General features: G+C 40.3%; 1 protein-coding gene across 3 annotated transcripts in view; it reads left to right on the forward strand.

The window, feature by feature from the left end:
• LOC138819646 (protein Noxp20-like) overlaps window positions 1–20,747 on the forward strand; it is a 155,120-nt gene that overhangs the window by 12,615 nt on the left and 121,758 nt on the right. For 2 of the 3 annotated variants that reach the window (XM_070011125.1, XM_070011127.1), the window contains exons 3-6: window positions 7,974–8,169; window positions 18,253–18,387; window positions 18,757–18,800; window positions 18,903–19,057. The exons of the other annotated variant lie outside the window; for it this stretch is intronic. In XM_070011125.1, coding sequence (XP_069867226.1) covers window positions 7,974–8,087 — 114 coding nt within the window. In that variant the 3' untranslated portion in view covers window positions 8,088–8,169; window positions 18,253–18,387; window positions 18,757–18,800; window positions 18,903–19,057. The remainder of the gene's footprint in view (window positions 1–7,973; window positions 8,170–18,252; window positions 18,388–18,756; window positions 18,801–18,902; window positions 19,058–20,747) is intronic. 3 annotated transcript variants of the gene reach the window in all.

The following is a 20,747-nucleotide window of genomic DNA, read 5'->3' on the forward strand; positions in this document are numbered from 1 at the left end:
GGCCCTAGTTCCATTCCTCAGCACCACATAAGTAATAAAAGAAAAAAGCCAGAAGTGGTGCTGTGGCTCAAGTGGTAGAGTGCTAGCCTTGATCTGAAGAGCTAAGGGACAGTGCACAGGCCCAGAGTTCAGGCCCCATGACCAGACCCAAAACAAAAAACAAAAACAAAAAAGCTTAGGGATAGTTCAGTCCCCAGTTGAGTGGGGCTCAGTGTCCCAGCTCTGAGTTCACTCTCCAGTACTTGCACCAAAATAGGAATAATATTAATAATTACTTAAGAAGGAACAGGAAATACTTAGGATGTGGTAGATGTTTGAATCCTGAAGCTCCCTGTTGAGTTGCCTTGTTTCCCTTGTAGTACTGTTGCAGTGGTGTGTGTGTGTGTGTGTGTACACAAGTAACCCTATTAGTTATTTTATTGTGACCGTTAGGACCCATGAGCAAGAACTATTATAAGAAAACAGAAGTGTTGAACAATACGCTGTAAGCTACAACAGTAGATGGCCAAGCCAGATGGACCCCAGGTATCATTGATTCTGGACTGTGCACAGTTAACCAATCACAGACAGTATTGGCTCCTTGGTTAAACCCCAGAGAAAAAGCTGCTTTGCTAGGGATGCTGCAAGATAGACTGGCCAAGTGAATATCCTGTGTTAAAACAGGGAGAGGCAAGTCAGTAAGGTGAGGGCTATGCAATGCTCTGAAGGAAATGGGCATAAGTGAGAGCACCTGTCCTAAAGGGGCTTGTGGTATTAGTCTTTCCCCACACCACCATCCTAGAAGTTGTCCCTCAGCTTTTTGCTCAAGGTTAGCACTCTGCTACTTGAGTCATAGCTCCACTTCTGGCTTTTTTGTTGCTTTATTGGAGATAAGGAGCCTCATTGACTTTTCTGCCTAGGATGGCTTCAAAGCATGGTCCTCAGATCTCAGCATCCTGATTAGGATTACAGGCATGCGCCATGGGCACCCATCTATAATGCTGTTCTTAATGGCAGTGGCAGTCAGACAGGGCCTTCATCCGTGTCTTATTATATGGTCTCATCCTAATAGGTACTGTCCTCAGGCTAGAGTGTAGGGGACTGACTGGAAATCTCAGGCCTGGCCACAGTGACAATTGAGTGAGTTACATTTCTTGAATTTGGATGCAGGCCACCTGCTTTGCTTCTTGGGTTTCTGCTTTCAAGTGCTCTGCTGGACTATACCTGGGGTCTCTGGTGAGACGCCTGGGTGAATGTGGGCACTTTTCAGAATGGCTTAGAAGCAGCTCTTGGTGGCTTTGCAGCTTGGCTTTCATTTCTGGCATGACAGTGCATTGGGAAGGTTCTGGATCGAGTCAGGCTTAGCTTTGGGCTCAGTCTCTGCCACATGCTAGCTCTTTCTTCCATTCCAGATGAGTCACTGTCCATCTTAGGCTGCCCTGTCCTGTCTCCTCCTCATATACCTGTCTCTGACTTGGGGCCAGGGATCTGATGAAGAAATTCTCTTCAGACAAATAGAGATTCCCTGGAAGGAAATGGATCATGTAAAGCTGGTTTCTCCACTGGCAGTTGTTCAATTTTATTTCCCTTTCATTTTTCTTCCTCTTCTCAGGGATCACTGCCTCTAAGAACTTGATAGCAACTAGACTTAGATGGTTAAATGTAAATTGGAGCTGGCTTCTGAAACTCCAGGTGAGTTTCTTCAGGCCTGGGAGATTTTTCAGAGCCCTACGCACATAATGCATTTTAGCCTTTATTTTATTTTTTTAACCTATATTTTTCTTCTTGTATTACTTCTAGATGCCTTTTATTTTCCCTTAGGACTCAAGCATAATTTTGGTTGCTTTTAGGTGTAATTTTAGAAGGCCTAACTCATTTCAGTGAGAGGAAGATTTATTATTTCACATAATAATAACCACAGTGGGGCTGGGGGGTTATCCAGGGGAAGGGTGCAAGCCTGGCACGTGTGCAAGGCCCTGAGTTCAGTCCTCAGCCCTGGCAAAAAAAAAAAGAAAAAAAATAATAACCATAGCACAAGGGAGACGGTAGAATTCATTAATTCAGTGGCTCAGTACTGTCTTCTTTTTTTTTCTTTTGTTTTGTGAGCCATGGGGCTTGAACTCTGGGCCTGGGCTTTGTCCCTGAGCAACTCAGCTCAAGGCTAGCACTCTACCACTTTAGCCACAGGGCCACTTCTGATTTTCTGGTGGTTTATTGGAGATAAGAGTTTCACAGGTTTTCCTGCCTGGGCTGGCTTTGAACCATGATCCTCAGATCTCAGCTTCCTGAGTAGCTAGGATTACAGGCCTGAGCCACTGGCACCTAGTCTGTCTTCTTATATTTATATTCCTACCATCTTTTGAATTGACCATACTGAGTATATTCTCCACAGGCTAAAGTTCATCATCCCAAGTTGGCAGTTGCAGCACCAGACATCCCATGTAAACACAGAAACCAACAGAATGGATGATGAGACAAAATTGGGATTTGTTTGCAAAGAGGACTGAGAAGTGACCACTGAGGTGGTATCTATCCTTGATGAGAAACATATACCTTTTCTCTTTTGCTTGACAGGTTAAGAACAAATATCTTGTCATGGCATAATGAGATTACATACTGTGCCCTCAACTATTATTTCCTCATTTTATTTCCTTCTGCTCTCTACACTAGAAGGCCAAACAAGACCACTAGCTATTGTCAGAACTATGTACACCTCATTTTTACCTCCTTGTTCTAGGCAGGATGAGCCTGTGCCTGAACCACACCCTGCCCATGTGGCCTGCCCTGCAGCTGTAGCATAAGACAAAAACGGCTAGAGTCAACAGTACTAGCAGAGCCTCTCCCTTGTTCCCTCCCAAGTATGTATTTTGAAAACAATCTTTTTATTTTATTTTTTTAAATTTAATTTAATTTTATTTGTGAACATACTGTACAGAGGAGTTACAATTACGTGGGCAGGATAATGCGTACATTTCTTACCAAGCATTGCAGCCTCCTCCTTTGTTTACCCTTCACATCCCTTCCCAGCCTCCCCCCTCCCCCCCAATCTTTTTATTTTTATTGCAAGATAAATCAGAAAATATAGCTGGCACTGTTGGGTTATGCTTGTAATCCTAACTCATCAGCAGGCTGAGATTTTAGGATTAAGTTTCAAAGCTAGCTTGGGCAGGAAAGTCTGTGAGCCTCTTCTCTCCAACAAACCATCAAAAAGCCTGAAGTAAAGTGGTGGCTCAAGTGGTAGAGTGCCAGCCTTGAGCGAAACAGCTAAGAGCCAGTGCCCAGGTCTTGAGTTCAAGCCTCAGAACTGGCACTCCCACTCAGGATCCATCCAGGATCCTGCTTTCCCTTGATCTGTCAGCCCTCCTCTGCCTCCTCCAGTCTGTGACATTTCCACTGTCTTTTCTTTAGTATGAGCTTGACACTTTTGAAAAGGGCAGCTACTGATCCTGTGGGAAGCCTCCCAGTGTGACTTGGGTGGGTGTTTTTTTACTTTGGCTGGTCCTGGGATTTGAACTCGGGGCCTGGGTGCTCTCTTGGAGCTAGTTCTAGGCTATCACTCTACCACTTGGAGCTACAGCACCCACTTCTAGTTTTCTGGTGTTCACTGGAGATATGAATGTCACAGACTTTTCTCTCTGGGCTGGCTTTGGACCAACATCCTCAGATCTGAGCCTCCTTATTGGCTAGAATTCCATGGGTGAGCCACTGGAACCCAGCTAGGCATATTGGTTTCTTTGTTTGTTTGTGCCTAATTTTATAACTGAATGAGAAAGCTCAGTTATGTCATATCAATTTCTGGTGTCTCATTGCCTGGATGTATCTTTGGTCATCTACTTAAGGTGATCCTTGTCAGTATTTTTCAGGATGAGGCCACTGTTTCTTACATGGTAATTGGCAAATAATCTGAGTCTATAGTTCAATTGCAAAGAGATTTTCTTCAAAGGGTATCTCTGTGCAGGTTTAGCTTAGGAAACAGATGGGAACCAGATGCTTTGGTTGAGATGGACATGGGCCAGGTTGGTATTCCAGCAAGATCTTCTGCCTCATCTCTAAATGGCCCAGCTTGTGAAGTGCCTCAAGTTCTGTTTGAGAACCTAGCCTGATGTTGGAGATTTGCCTATAAGCTTTTCTGCAAGATAGTTTCCTTCCAAACTGACATTCACAAAGTGAGTTAGCTTTAATAGGCATCAGCAGTGGCTATGTGCTGCCTGGGTGCATGGTATTCCCCAAGTTGAGGTCGGCAGGAGCAAGGTGCTGGTAAGCCTTGATTGCTGAGAAGGGTAAAGGAGGGAAAAGGCAGCCTGATGGTAGGAGTGAGAGACACAAAGCATATGCATTTTGGTTCCTTAAAAATATGAATCCCTTTGGCTTATTTTTTCTTAATTTACTGGCATATTTCTCTTTTCCAATTCATCATAAAGTACCCAGAAAACTTAGGAAACCATTAAATAATGCAATTGCACTTTCACCTACCTGTTATTTATTTATGTTTGCTGCGAGATGATGAATTTATTGAGAGTAGAGTATCTACATTCCTTCTACTAATAATATTAACAGTATAAACAATATAAACTCTTTGTCTTCCATCCTAACACATTCTAGATGATCTTTTATTTTCTTTTTTGGTTGGTTCTGGGGCCTGAACTCTGGTCTTGGGTGCTGTCCCTCAACTCTTCAGCTTAGGGCTAGCACTCTACCACTTGAACCACAGTGCCACTTCGGGCCTTTTCTGCTTACGTGGTACTGAGGAATTGAACCCAGGGCCTCATGCATGCAAGGCAAGTACTGTACCACTGAGCCACCTGGCCAGCCCCTCTAAATGATTTTTAATCATGTAGATTCAAATTTAGATGGTGTTGACCAAAGTATAGAGATTTCCATTGTTTCCTGTTTCAGAGTATGTCTTAATATCATATGAAGTTAAATGAATTACATTTCTACAATGATATATTTTGTATGTATTACATATAGTGCATGCATTACACATAGAATACAACACACACACACACACACACACACACACACACACACACACACACACACACACACACACACACACACACACACACACACACACACACACACACACACACACACACACACACACACACACACACACACACACACACACACACACACACACACACACACACACACACACACACACACACACACACACACACCCTCTACAGCTTAGCTCCAAGGTATCTTAAAGTTGCCTTCTGATTTCATGCCTCGTGATTCTTTTTCTCCCCGGTATTTTAATGGCTCCAGGCAACTGGTATCATGTATACCTTTGAGCTTTCTCATGGATTGTTTTTATACCTTTGAACACTCTCTCTGGCGTTTTCACCTGTCACTGTCTGATGTATGTCTCAATGGCAGGTATTTGCAGATGACTATGGGGCTAATCAAGTTAACATAAATGAGTGAATTGAATTCAAGTGCCAATTTTGAGGTACAGGAGCATTGCCTAAAAGGACCAGTAGCTATTTGGCATGAAGTAGTTATTAACCAGTCACTATATAGCCTTTGTTGCTAGATCTTTCAGTTTTCAAGGGAAATTGGACACTTGCACTTTTGTATGAAGACTGGTTTTTAAACATGGAACTCATTTAAAAGTTTAGGCACTATATAGATAAATTAAAAACATCTCTAGGCTAGATTTGACACTCCAAGCTCTAGACTTGTGTTTGGTTCTTTGTGTATGAATCATGTCTCCTGATTCAAATGGGTGTTTTCCTTTCTGTTAGCATTTTTGGTATGTATCTTAATTATAGTAGTGTGCTGGTCTTTCTGCCTTAGTTGTTAATAAGTTTTTAAAATCTGTTTGAAACATTTGTTGTCATATATTGGCTCTTTCCTACATGTAATCCATCTCTCTACAAAATAGTTTATACATACCTGTGTGTATGGGTGAAGGAGGGTGAAAGAGAAAGAGAGAGAGCACAAGAGAAGAGTGAAGGAAAGAGGAGGAAATACATTTATTCTCTCATGGTATTTGATTCTCCTTCTCTTCTTCTGGAAGGAATTAGATTGGGTAATTGAATTGTTGCTTAAAAGTTGATCTGAGGTGCAGGGAATGTGGTTTAGTAATAGTGCTTGCCTACCATGCATGAGGCCCGTTGTTCAGTTCCTCAATACCACATACACAGAAAAATCTAGAAGTGAGGCTGTCTCTCAAGGGTTAGAGTGCTAGCCTTGAACAAACAAAGCTCCAGGACAGTGCCTAGGCCTTGAGTTCCAGTTCCAGGACTGGCAAAAAAAATGTTAAAGTAGGAATTCAATGGATATAGCCAAATGGTGGAGCTCTTCCCTGGTATGTGTGGGGTCTTAAGTTCTATCACTAGCACTGTAAAAAAAAAAGTAAGTGTAAAATATAAGTCAATCGTCATCTCTTTTGTCACATCAAATGTTCCAATACTAACAGAATTTTGGTATATTTATGATGAATATTTTTAATAATAGCAAAAGGCCCAGAATAGTGTTTTATACTTATAATCCTAGACACTCCAGAGAAGGAGATAGGAGGATTAAGGTTTAAGAGCAGACCAAACAAAAAGTTAGTGTTTCAGAGATAGCAAGCATGGTAGTGTATGCCTGTAATCTCAGGTACTTGAGAGGCAGAGGTAAGAAATTCATGGTCTGAGGCTTGCCTAGACAAATTGGGAAACGCTATCTAAAAAACAAAAGCAAAAGGATTAGGGACATCTTTTGTTCCCTAGGGCCACCACTATAAATAGGAAACAAAACCCTAAAAAACTGTTCTGACAGAAATATTTTTGGATAGATTAAATCTCTGGAAGAGTTTTAGTAGGAAGTGATTACTAAAGATTTTAAAGGATAGTCAGTAAAAGGGGAAATAGCTAATGAACCTCCTCACAATGAAAAACTTGCTCAGGGAAAGACTCTAGGAAGACAGGAAAAAGATAAACTATAAACTAGCGTGAAATATTTGCAAGCCATATAGTAGAGGAATTAAATCTCCAATAAACAGTGTTCTCAAGTCTCTGTAGTACATAATGATAAAAGCCAAACCAGAATGATTGGATAATGACCAAAAGATACAAATAAATGTTTCACTGAAGAATATATATTCAGCAAATAAGCACATAAAAGGATGCCTTTGTCCCAGCCGTTAGAGGAATGCAATTTAAAAGGCTCAGTGAGGTACCACTACATACCTATTTGAATGGTTCAATCAAAATAGTGACAACACAAGGTTGATCAGAATTCAGGGGAACTTGATTATTCATACATTGCCACTAGGAAAATGAAGTGATAGTTTACTTGGGAAAAGAATAGAATAATACCTTGTTTTGAGACAGTACTGTGGATTGAGCTCAGTGACATGGCACTATCCCTGAGCTTTTTTGCTCAAGTCTAGCGCTCTACCACTTGACCCACAGTGCCAGTTTCTGTTCATATGTTACTGAGGAATCAAACACAGGGCTTCATGCATGCTAGGCAAACTTTCTACTGCTAAGGCACATGCCCAGCCTAACAGTAACATTTAAAACTAAACTGAGTAGCCCAAGAGAACGCTTTGGTTCCCATAAACACCTATACATAAGGTTTCTGAATCATCTTATTTCTGTGATAGTCCCAAAGTACATTTATACCATGGACTATTCAGAAACAATAAAAAAAGTCTTAATACAATAGAAGTTGGTCTGGAGGGACTTAAATGCTGTGTAAAAAATTCTTAACAAGTGGCATGCTATGTAATTTCATCTATACTTCTTGAAGTGAAAGAGTTTCAGTTGAAATCTGTTGAAATCTGAAGATTGGTGGATTCTGCCACAATGAATTATGCTTCAGTTATGGAAGCTGTTATTAGGAGAACGTGGGGGAAGATCTGTGGGATCTTGTCTGTATTAATTTACTAATGTTCCTGCCTGTGACTCTGTGAAAGTGTCAAAAGATTTAGACAAATAATGTATACTAAAAAAGCTGACCTCAATCACTTTTTTCCCTTGGGCTTTCTGATAAAGATGATCCTTGAGACTCCAGTGATAAATGAAGATGGAAACTGGGAGTCAGTGGAGAATTCTGAGTCTGTGAAGACTAATGAATCTGTTGACCAACATGCCAATCAAGAAAGTTAATGGAAGCTGTAGTGCCCAGTTGAAAAGACCAGATGTTGGGTCTTCCAGGAACCCTGAGACTGCAGAAGTTCTCCCTTTTCAGGTATTACAGACAGCCACTGACTAGAATCTCTATTTTTTTGTGGGTCATGGGGCTTTGAGCTCTGGGCTTGGGCGCTGTCCCTGTGCTCTTCAACTTAAGGTGAGCACTCTACCACTTGAACCACAGCACCACTTCCGGTTTTCTAATGGTTTATTGGAGATAAGAGTCTCATGAACTTTCCTGCCTGGGCTGGCTTTGAACTGTGATCTTCAGATCTCAGATACTCAGCCTCCTGAGTAGCTAGGAAAACAGGTGTGAGCCTCTGGTGCCCAGCTAGAATCTCTATAAAATATTGGGATTTAAAAATATTGGGGTTAACCTGGTACCCCTGGCTCACACCAGTAATCCTAGCTCCTGAGGATGCTTAGGTCCAGATGAAATGCAGATTCAATTTCCAAATTTCAGCAAAATGCTACACTAGAGGTATGGCTCAATTGGTAGAGTGCCAGTCACGAGCAAGCAAACCAAACGTGTGAGGCCCTGGTACAAGGAAAAAGAAGTTGGGGTTAAGAGACTCGAGCTCAATGCTAATTTAGGATTGAACTTCTTTACTTATTTTTACAACCATAAATAATAGTTTTTCAGTTCTATAAATGCCATCAGCAGTAATTACCTTTGCTGCATGGTGCCTACATGATGAAAACATGCAAGTGTCTGTCAGTCAAGCAGTGCATTAAGCAAATATTATTTGGTTCCCCATACTTTGGCTAATAATTAGATAACTTACGTATATTATACTATTGCTCTCTAATTTTTCATACTTTATTTCTTTTTTTTTTTTTTTTTTTTTTTGGGGGTCCGGTCGTGGGGCCTGAACTCTTGGGCCTGGGCGCTGTCCCTCAGCTCTTCAGCTCAAGGCTAGCGGTCTACCACTTGAGCCACAGCGCCACTTCCGGTTTTTTCCTTTTTGCTTATGTGGTGCTGAGGAATCGAACCCAGGGCCTCAGGCATGCAAGGCAAGCGCTCTACCACTGAGCCACCTTCCCAGCCCTTTCATACTTTCTTGTGTCTTCCCTCCCCCGCTCATTTACTGGGACAGTAGGAAACTTTCCAAAGATATATCCCAGGCCAGATGGGGATATTGGGGCACCTGGATCAAGTCCTCGCTCTCCTCAGGCTCAGCTACATTAGCAACTGTGTGTAAGATCATCAGTCATTTCATGACTGTCTGTGTTTGTTTACATTGTTACAAGGGACTTTGTTAATAAATCTCCTTCTACATTTGTTCAAGGGATTTATTGTTTGAAGACAAGTGATCATAAGATAGATGATAGACATCGCATGTAGAATTGTTAGCATTTTCGTATTAGAATGAAGTCTAGGAATTGCTATAAGTGTCTGTTCTTTAGTGATGTTGTATCAGAGTTTTTGTATAAAAAATGTTATACTAAGGAGATATTTCCAAGGATTAATAACCCTAATTGTTAAAAATAAACTGTCTTATAGCTATCATGATTTTAGACACATGGACTTTGATATTACATTTTTGAAATTTAGTTTGTTTAGTTTGTTTAATGAAGAGCAACACATTTTGATTTTTCTCTAGGACAAGATACTTCAAATATCATGGAAAAGGCAGAGACTTCCCTTGGGATCCCTAGTCCCAGTGAGATTTCAGCCGAAGTCAAACATGCTGGAGGTCTATATATGGAAACATTAAGTCCTAGGATACTTTGGATTCAGTAGCTAGCTTGTGCAATTTTGATACTAAGGACATGGGGACATTCTACAGGTGTGGTGTGTTGTCTTGTGAATCCAGCTGCCAGTTAGAGATCTGTGTCTTGGAACTGCTGATATCCCTCTACTCTGCCTCTGAAGTAATTTCAAGGACTTCTACGTATTAAAATTACATTGTCATATATGTTGAATATAAGAATTGCTTAGCACTTTGTTTGGCAACCAGGGCTAGGTGAATTTAAATCTGTCAGGACCAAAAAGTATTTTTGTTCATTTAAGGCTATTTTTTTGCCTTTTGTTCTTTGTTTGTTTGATTGTTTTTCTGCCTTTTGTTTTTTGATAACTGGGCATTGAACCCAGGTTGTTGCACTAGCTAGACAAGGTTTTGCCATTGAGCTGAGGTACATTCTAGCCTTTTTTCTATTTTCTTTTTGGCATTTTCTTGATCTACTGAGGGGCATCTGAGTTGGTTCCATATCTTAGCTATGGTAAATAATGCTGCAGTAAACATAGTTGTGCTGATAGCTTTAGGATGGTCTTGTTTGTGATCATTTGGGTATATGTCCAAAAATAGGATTGCTGGGTAATAGGGGAGCTCTATGTAGTCTTTTGAGGAACCTCTATACTACTTTCCAAAGTGGTTGAACAAGTTTACACTCCCACTAACAATGCAGTAGGGTTCTGTACATATCCCCTCGAGCATCTGTTGTTATTAGAGTTCTTGATTCTAGCCATTCTAACTGGGGTGAGGTGGTATCTCAATGTTGTTTTGATTTGCCATTTTTTTATGGCTAGGGTGGTTGAGCATTTCTTGATGTGTCTATTGGCCATTCTTATTTCCTCTTCAGAGAAGTTTCTCTTTAAGTCTTTAACCCACTTATTTATTGGGTAGTTGTTTCTTTGAGGATTTGTTTTTGGAGGATTTGATTTTTTGAGTTCCAGGTATATTTTAGATATGAGACCCTTGTCTGTTGTATGGCTAGTGAAGTACTTCTCCCCATCCATGGGCTTTCTATTGATCTTGCTAACTATGTCCTTTGCCATGCAAGAAGCTCTGCAATTTCATGCAATCCCATTTGTCCAATCTTTCTTTGATTTGTTGTGTTTCTGGGTCTCTTTTAAGAAAAATTTGGCCTGTGCCAAGGTTTAGTCTTGAAAGTTTGTATTTATCAAAAGGAAACCTGCACTTCTAATCCATATGGAAAAATTTTGAAGACCAGTTTGTTTTCTTCATCTCTCATAGCCCTTATTGTTTCTCATTTAATACTCTGTGCTCATCTCTATCATTTTTCTCTGGAAGGAGATTTATTCTACCTGTCTTTCTCCATCTTCAGAGTTATATTGCGTCTTGGCATACACACCTATCAGATACTAATAGGTTCCACTATCACTACTTGTGAATACCTAAGAGAGAATTGGATTGACCTACTTTTGGGTCCATAGTGCATGGGTCAGTAGAATGGAGAGATAACTTCATGGGACATGGCAAATTACTCCATATATGAGGCACTGTTCTTAATGATGCTTGCATAAGTGAGGCTACTTTGTCTGTGACTAACACACTATGTGTTTAAAAATGAATTTATTTTTCTCCCTGAAGAACTCTACAAATAGAGTATTGCATGTTATTTTGGCGAATGTAGGGGCCTGGTATCTTCACTTTTATTTGTTGGGTTCTTTATGATTTTGTAATTGTTGTCAGATCATGCTGTGAGTGCAGGTATGGTATTCTCAAACAGATAAGCTCAAATTCAGGAGTTACAGAGACAGGAAGTTTCATTTCTCCTCATGCTCCCAGCAGCTAGAATGGTTTAATATCTAACTCTGATGCTTTGAGATGTTGGAAGATTAAAGTGTTGGCATTTTCAGAAATTTTTATCAGGAATTGCTTTTAGTGGGCAAGGAAAACAGGAGTTAGAAGTATGTTTGGATAGTAAACAGCAGTGATTTCATAAGACTTGAAGGATATTTGTCATTCAGAGCCATGTTTTAGAAGGGGAATAAAAATCATGGAGAACCCTGGGAAGAGTGGCTAGTATTAATGTCTTAAAAAGTTAGAGAGTTAATGGATCATGAATATGAAAATCTAAGGAAAGGAGATAGGGAGAATACACCTTTTTTTATACCTTTGAAGACTAGCATGGAGAACAGAATTTAGGTTGTGTTTACTTGTGTCTCATGAGTAGAGAACTCCCACTACTCAGTGGAAGTTTTATGGACTTAGATTTTAGTTGAATATTAAGTGTACCAGAATAGAATGGGTGGCTTTTTCATCCTAACGTCTTTCCCATCTAAAATTTCTAAGCATTAATTTCACTGTGAAGGAAAGTATACCGGAGATGGGTTTTTTTTAGAAGTTTGAGATAAAACATACCAATGAAATCACTTGGTATCTTTTTTGCAATTTTGTCATGTTCCTTTAAGGATGTTGTCTTCTGCTGTGTGTGTGTGTGTGTGTGTGTGTGTGTGTGTGTGTGTGTGTGTGTGTGTGTGTGTGTGTGTGTGTGTGTGTGTGTGTGTGTGTGTGTGTGTGTCTGTGTGTCTGTGTGTGTCTGTGTGTCTGTGTGTCTGTGTGTGTGTGTGTGTGTGCGTGTGTGTGTGTGTGTGTGTGTGTGTGTGTGTGTGTGTGTGTGTGTGATGTTCCTGGAGCTTGAAGTCAGGGCCTGGGTGCTGTTCCTGACCTTTTTGCTCAAGGCTGAGTAGCTAGGATTATGGTTGTCAGCTACCAGTGCCCGGCCTCTTTCTTTTTTAATGTGTATGTTCTGGCACTAAAGCTTGAATTCCGTCTTCACAGTCTACCTTGTCTCCCTCCTCCACAGCTGGCACTTGAACCCTGCCTCTGGTTTTTGCGGGATAAATAAACGGAGATGAAAGTCTCACAGACTCTTCTGCCCTGGTGGCTTTCCATTGTGATCTTTAGATCTCAGCCCAGAGTAGCTAGGACCATAGGCATGAGTCACCAGTGACCCTGTCCTGCTTTCCCAATTCAGATTCATACTTAAAAACTTTTTAACTGTTACTAAAAGATACTGGTTACAGTTATATAAGTTGGGTAAAGAGTTCATTTCTTTTTTATCAGTCATGGACATGAACTCTGGGCCTGGGCGCTGCCTCTCACCTCTAGAGCTCAAGGCTAGTTAATGCTCTACTACTTGAGCCACAATGCCACTTCTAGTTTTCTGATGGTTTATTGGAGATAAGAGTCTCACAGACTGGCATTGAAGCACAATCCTCAGATCTCAGCTTCCTGAGTAGCTAGGATTACAGGTGTGAGTACATTTCTTTTTGGACAGTGTCAACATTTCCTTCTCTGTTAGGCTTGTTTAGAGGGAGTCTAGTGTGGCCTTCAATCTTTTTTTTTAATTTTTATTTTTTTATTGTGATTGATTACATAATTTCCCCAATTTCAGAGTATTGTGGGATAGTGATGCTGTTAAAGTCACAAACACACTCTAACTTTCCTGGAACAAATCGTCTATTACGGTATAACATTTATGAGTTCTATGAGCTTTGTGATACAGTTATTTCTTCCGCATTGGGTGGTATGTACATTTCTTTTGTTTTGCATAGTATCAGCTGTTCCCTCTTTCCCATTTGTTCCCTCCCTCACATAGCTGTCATTAAGTTGCTTAGTTCATTTTGGTCAATGTCCTGTGCAGCTGATGGGTCCCGCTGTTGTATGTTTTCCCCTGATTCCCTCTAGTTCTGTGTCATCTTCCTGGTTCTCCTCTGGTGTACACATATATACCATACATGTGATCAGCAGCATGGAGTTATTTAGTAGTGGTTTGCCCAGATGAGTGGAAGTTCTTTGTTTCTTAAGTCTTGTTAATTTTGTTGTATCACCTAACATTTTGGATTTAACATCCACTTATCAGGGAGACCATACACCATTTGTCTCTTTGCTTTTGGCTTACCTCGCTCAACATGATTTCTTCTAGCTCCATTATTTTGTCATTTCTAATGGCTACATAATATGCCATTGTGTATAGATACCACAATTTTTGGATCCATTCATCTGTGGTGGGGCATCTGGTTTGTTTCCATATCCTAGCTATTGTGAACAGTGCTGCAATAAACTGGAGGTGCATGTGTCCTTGTATACTGGTTCCTGTTGTTCAGGATAGATGCCTAGAAGTGGTATGACTGGGTCTTAAGGGAGGTCAATCTTTAGCTTTCTGAGGACCCTCCAGACTGCTTTCCAAAGTGGTTGTATAAGTGTACATTCCCACCAGCAGTGTAATAAGGTTCCTCTTTCTCCACGTCCCCTCCAGCATTTGTCATTGGCTGATTTGTGGATATGGGACATTCTGACTGGGGTAAGGTGGTATCTCATGGTTGTCTTTATTTGCATTTCCTTCACCACCAGGGATGGTGAACATTCCCTCATGTGTTTCTTTGCCATTTTTATCTCTTCATCTGAGAAGTCTCTCTTTAATTCCCTTGCCCATTTAGTAATTGGTTTGTTAGGTTTGGGAGGGATTAGTTTCTTTTTTTTTTAATTTATTTTTTATTGTGAAAATACTGTACAGAGGGGTTACAATTACATGGGCAAGATAATGAGTACATTTCTTATCAAGCATTGTAGCCTCCTCCTTTGTTTCCCCTACCCATCCCTTCCCATCCTCCCCCCTGGCCCCCTCACCTAATCCTCCCCGCCCCCCCCAAAGTTGTAAAGTTCTTTTTTGACATAACAATTTGTACTTCTCATTGTTGCGACCGGTCCTCCTGTATCCTCATTTAAACGACTTGTTTTTCCCCTTCCCCTGGGATTAGTTTCTTGAGTTCCCTGTATATACTGGATATTAACCCCTTGTTTGATATATTGCTGGTAAATATTTTTCCAAATTAGTTGGTTGTCTTTTTAGCTTGGTTGCGATAGCTTTAGCTGTGCAGAAGCTTTTTATTTTAAGGTAGTTCCATTTGTCGAGTCACTCTCCCAATTTTTTGTGACTCTGGGACTCTGTTCAGGAAGTTTCTTCTTGTGCCTATAAGTTCAAGTGTCTCTCCTACTCTGTCCTGCAGTAGTTTCAGAGATTCAGGTTTAATGTTAAGATCTTTAATCCATTTTGAGTTGATGTTGGTGCATGGTGGTAGGCTGGGGTCCACTTTTAGTCTTCTGCATGTGGCTGCCCACTTTTCCCAACACCAGTGGTTGAAGAAGCTTTGTTTCTTCCATTGTATGTCTTTTAGCCTTCAATCTTAAGGACTAGTTTATCTTTACTGCTGCGCCCTGATTCCTCTGAATTCACTCTTATTCCTCAGGTTTTCAGTGAAATCTGTTCACTTTGGTTGTTTAAAAAACCAGATGTTTCAGCATAGCTTGAGCTATGGGGATTGTGTTGCTTACTACTTATGCTAGTTCTTCTCCCAACTGTGTGATGTTACCTAGTGTTTGAACAGTGTATTACTCAGATACATACAAATCAACACATCTGTAGATTCTTGGAACATTTTACTTATATAGCTGCATCCTCTGAAGTTTTTTGACTTTAAAGTAGTAGCTGCTTCAGCCTTCCTTGATGCCAGACTTTATCCCTGACTTACATTGCCTGTGAGTGTTCTGTTGTCTGTAGGTTCTCCTCTGTGTGTTGGGGTTTGGAACTTTTCTCTAGGCAGAAAGCCCAGCTGTGGCGTTGACTTTGTTTCTCTTTTCTCCTGGACCAAAGTGTTTTTTTTTTTTTTTTGTCTTTTGTGTAGTATCTAAAAATAGTTCTTTCTTCTATTTTGTCTGGTTTTCTAGTTGCTGTATAGGAAGGCAAGTGTAGAACTTGAAAGCAAAAGTTCTCTCCATAATAGAGTGTTTGATATAATATAGTTAAATTACTTGGTGTACTAGTTGATCTAGTATAAGATTTTTAAAGGTAAACAGAACTAATTATTCTTGAAACATACTCATCTTTGTAATGTATATTGATTCCCATACTAAGAATCAGCATAGTCTTTTAGGACAAAGTTGAGCTATAATTTTCATACAGTAAAACTTTTTTTCTGCAATATGCCTTTGTGTTGAGAAATAATGGTTATGTTAATACTGTATAATCACAGTATATTGTGATGCACAGATACAGAATATTTTCTGTATTTGTATGGCTCACTGAGATATAAGAATATTTTCATTATCTGAGGGAGTTCCTTCATGCCAGTTTGTAGCCACACCTTTCTGTCTGTTCACAGCATTTGCCAACCATTGATCTGTCTCTGACTATAGTTTCCCCTTGTTTAGAAAAATGTTTACTATGTGCAGATCAATATTTTTTTTTCTTTTGCCAGTCCTGGGGCTTGAACTCAAGATTTGAGTGTTGTCCCTGACCCATTCTGTACTTAAGGCTAGCACTCTACCACTTGAGCCACAGCACTATTTCCTAAATTTTTTGAGAAGTCATTTGAAAATAAGAATCTCATGGACTTTCCTGTCTGGGTGGCTTCGAATATGATCTTCAGCTCTCAGTCTTCAGAGTTAGCTGAGAAGCTAAGATTGCAGGCACGAGTCAGCAGACCACCATTGCCTGGCTATTGGAACCTTTCTTTCTTTCTTTTGGCAATATGAAGTACCACTTGAGCCACATCCTTAGTCCTTTCTTCTGCATGCCTCTATCTATCTACCTATTTACCTGTCTATCTATCTGTCTATCTGTCTGTCTGTCTGTCTATCTATCTATCTATCTATCTATCTATCTATCTATCTATCTATCTATCTATCTATCTATCTATTTATCTATCTATCTATCTATCTATCTATCTACAGGGAGTAGTCATTATTTTGCTCTATATTCTCAGTGATGTCAGTTCAAAATGGCAGGGAGGGCATGGCAAAGCAGAATCAATCATACGATGGCAACTAGAAAGCAGAAATAGCTAGTTTGTTTTTGGTTCTGATCATAGGTTTTGCTTGTGCTGGCTTTGGACTACAATTCTGCGTCTACTTTGTAAGCAGCTGTGATTATAGGCATACACTGTGTCTTTGGATTCTCTTTTTATTCTTTTCACTCTGTAGCCCAAGCATCCTTGACTGGATATGAATGTAGCTTAGGCTCGCCTCAGACTCACAATACTCATACCTTAGTCTCTAGAGTATTGGCATTATAGGCATGCACTACACTACAATATTTGGTTATACTTTAGCTTTATGCTTTATATTTTTTCTTAATTTTCATACTGAAAATTAAAACAGTGAATTTTCATAATGTGAACTTGTTCAGAATCTTTTTTTTTTTTTTTTTTTTTTTTTTTTTTTTTTTTTGTCGGTTGTGGGGCTTGAACTCTAGGCCTGGGCTTTGTCCCTCAGCTCTTCAGCTCAAGGCAAGCGCTCTACCACTTGAGCTACAGCGCCACTTCCGGTTTTCTGGTGGTTTATTGGAGATAGGATCTCACGGTCTTTCTTGCCCGGCCTGGCTTTGAACCGCTATCCTCAGATCTCGGCCTCCTGATTAGCTAGGATTACAGGCGTGAGCCACCAGCGCCCGGCATTGTTCAGAATCTTTAAGAGACAGTATGCCCCTTCTAGGAAGATAACTATAGTCCTGACTTTTATCTTAGATTAATTTTGTTTGCTTTTATACTTTACATACTTATAGTACATTTTGTATCTAGCTTCTTCCACAACATTTTTGTATTATTTGACCATGTTGTATTTTGGATGTGGTATTCCATTTTGTCACTATGTCATATTTTATTTATCCCACAGTTGTTAAGCATTGAAATAGTTTCCGTGTTGTAGCTATCACAAATACGGCTGCTCTGAATATTTTTGTTTATGTCTTTTTTTTGGCCAATACTGGGGCTTGAACTCAGGGCCCAGGCACTGTCCCTGAGCTTCTTTTGCTCAAGGCTATCACTCTACCACTTGAGTCACAGTGCTATTTCCTGTTGTACTGAGGAATTGTTCTCAGGGATTCATGCATGCTAGGCAAGCACTGTATAATTAAGCTGTCTTCTGATGAACCACTACACATATGTAGCATAGTAGATACTGGCCAGCAGTTTTCCAAAGAGGAGAACCTACTATGGTTCCACATGCGGTGTGTATTTATTTCCCTTGCTGTTCCACATTCTTCCCAGTACTTAGTATTGTAAGTCACTCTTAAAGAATTGAAACATATAAATGGTTGGGCACTGGTGGTTCATGCTTGTAAACCTAACTCTTCAGGAAGTTGAGACCTGGGGTTGTGGTTCAAAGACAGCCCAGGCAGGAACATCTGCAAGACTCTTCTCTCTAATGAACCAGCAAACAAAGTAGGAAGTGGAGCTGTTCCCCAAGTGGTAGAGTACTATCCTTGAGGAAAAAAGCTCATAGACATCACCTAGGCCCTGAGTTTTAAGTCCCTGGACTGCTACAAACCCCCCACAATATATGCAAATGTATTTTCCCAGTATAGTAGTAATGACATTTATGTTGCTATCTAGGGAAAGGACATTATTAGTGGGAGTTTAGATGCCTTAGAATTCATTGGGAAGAAGACAATGGATGTAATAGCAGAACGGGATCCTGTATTTAAAATGACTAAGGGTTTGATGAACCGGAATTCTGCACTGTCTCAGGTACTGTTACCTTTACTGGTTTGATTGCTGTTTTCTGTTGTTTGTGTGTTTTTTTTTTTTAATTTGAATTTTTCCCTTTGTTACCTTGGGACTTTGTTAGTGTGTTTTCTTGTAAAGAATTATCAATGCATTATAAAATTAAGGCATTTTTTATGGGCTGGATTTTTTTTATGGGTTTGTCTAATGCTTAGACAAACAGCCAGCTCTTTTCTTTCTGCAGTTGCCTCTGTCAGTGCAGTACAAAATCCTGAGCGCTATCAAGATTACTTATTAGGTTATTGTTGAAACCACTTTTGGAAATGCATGTGGCTCCTTAGGTGCTGCTGTCTAACATCAAATTTTGTTTAGCTTCTTTTTTATTTTTTGCAGCTCCTGATCCTTAGTGAATTTGACTTGCTGTCCAGGAATGAAGGGTAGTACTTTATACTGGAACTTAGCTTTGCTTCTTTCCACTCTTAAAAACTTTCCCTTGAGCTCTTATTATTTGCTGCATCTATGCTTCCATCTCTTTTTAGGTTTTAGAGTAAGAGGCCAAGGAAAAAGAATAGCTAAGACCTCCAATGAGGTAGCCATGGAAACAGACAAGAAAACTCATTGTGAGCTACCCTTTGATGAACTTCAAGAACATCTAGAAGTTCTGGCGATGCTTTCCCAAGAAAGTGAAATAAAGGTAATTCCAATCCCAAACTCCCAGCTGAAAAGAGTCTTCAAAGAAAAAACATTGCATGGTTTCTTTTCACTTTGTATATTTGGAAAACGAAATGTGTCTCTGAAGGAGATGTGCGTTGCTGGAAATATTATAATAGAAGAAAAATATCCCCTACTGTTTAATTGTTAGAAATAGTGAATAAGTCAAATGTTATTTCTCTTAAAATTATAGAAAAAGAACAGGGCTGGGAAGGTGGCTCAGTGGTAGAGCGCTTGCCTTGCATGCCTGAGGCCCTGGGTTCGATTCCTCAGCACCACATAAGCAAAAAGAAATAGAACAGAGGTCTTAATATAAGATATCCTTTTCTTTCACTTTAGTCTTTCATTTTCTGTTTTTTCTCCAGTGTCATGGGTTTTTAGGTGTCAAAAAGCCTGTTATAGCTGCTAATTTGTATATAATTTCCTGTTAGTTCATCTCCTCTGATAATCTAAGCCAATCTTTCTTGTCTTCCTCCTCCTCCTCCTCCTCCTCCTCCTCCTCCTCCTCCTCCTCCTCCTCCTCCTCCTCCTCCTCCTCCTCCTCCTCCTCCTCCTCCTCCTCCTCCTCCTTCTCCTTCTCCTCCTTCTCCTCCTTCTCCTTCTTCTTCCTCTTCTCCTTCTTCTCCTTCTCCTTCTCCTTCTTCTTCTTTTTCTTCTTCTTCTTCTCCTTCTCCTTCTTCTCCTTCTTCTCCTTCTTCTCCTTCTTCTCCTTCTTCTCCCTCTTCTTCTTCTTCTTCTTCTTCTTCTTCTTCTTCTTCTTCTTCTTCTTCGTTGGTCTTGGGGCTTATACTCTGGCCCTGGGTGCTGTGCCTCAGCTCTTCAGCCCAAGGCAGGCACTTACCGCTTGAGCCACAGCAACACTTTCAGTATTTATTCTGGTGGTTTATTGGAGATAAGAGTTTCATGGCTTTTCCTGCCTGGGCTTCGAAGTCATGCTTAAGCACTGATAATTTTCATTTATCTTTTGGCCTATATTAATTTTGGAAATACAAATTCTGTCTATTTTCCTATAATATCTACCCTTTAGTGTTACGGTTATTAAAAAAATTAGTTCTGGCTCTAATCCTAGCTCAGGAGGCTGAGATCTGAGGTTAATTGAAAGCCAGACCAGACAGGTTATTTTTGATAAACAACTCAGAAAGCTGGAAGTAGTGCTGTAGCTCCAAGTGTATATCGCTATCCTTCAGAACAAAGAGCCTCAGGGATAGCTCCTGGGTCAAGCTCCAGGATCTGCAAAAAAAAAAAAAAAAGAACTGGGTACTGCAATCCTAGCTATTTAGGAGAATGAAATCTGATGATTATGGTGGGAAGCCAGCTCAGATAAGAGTGTCTTTGAGACTTTTATCTCCAATTAACCACCAAAAAGCTGGAAGTTGTGCTGTGGTTCAAATAATGGAGTGCTAGACTTGAGCACAAAAGCTAAGCCCCCAGGCCTTGAGTTCAAGCCCTAGGACCAAGACACACACACACACACACACACACACACACACACACACACACACACACACACACACACACACACACACACACACACACACACACACACACACACACACACACACACACACACACACACACACACACACACACACACACACACACACACACACACACACACACACACCCCTAATGGAGTGCTAGACTTGAGCACAAAAGCTAAGCCCCCAGGCCTT

Source organism: Dipodomys merriami, unplaced genomic scaffold, assembly GCF_024711535.1.
Source record: "Dipodomys merriami isolate MVZ:Mamm:240054 unplaced genomic scaffold, mDipMer1.0.p SCAF_806, whole genome shotgun sequence".
NCBI classification, from domain to species: Eukaryota; Metazoa; Chordata; class Mammalia; order Rodentia; family Heteromyidae; genus Dipodomys; species Dipodomys merriami.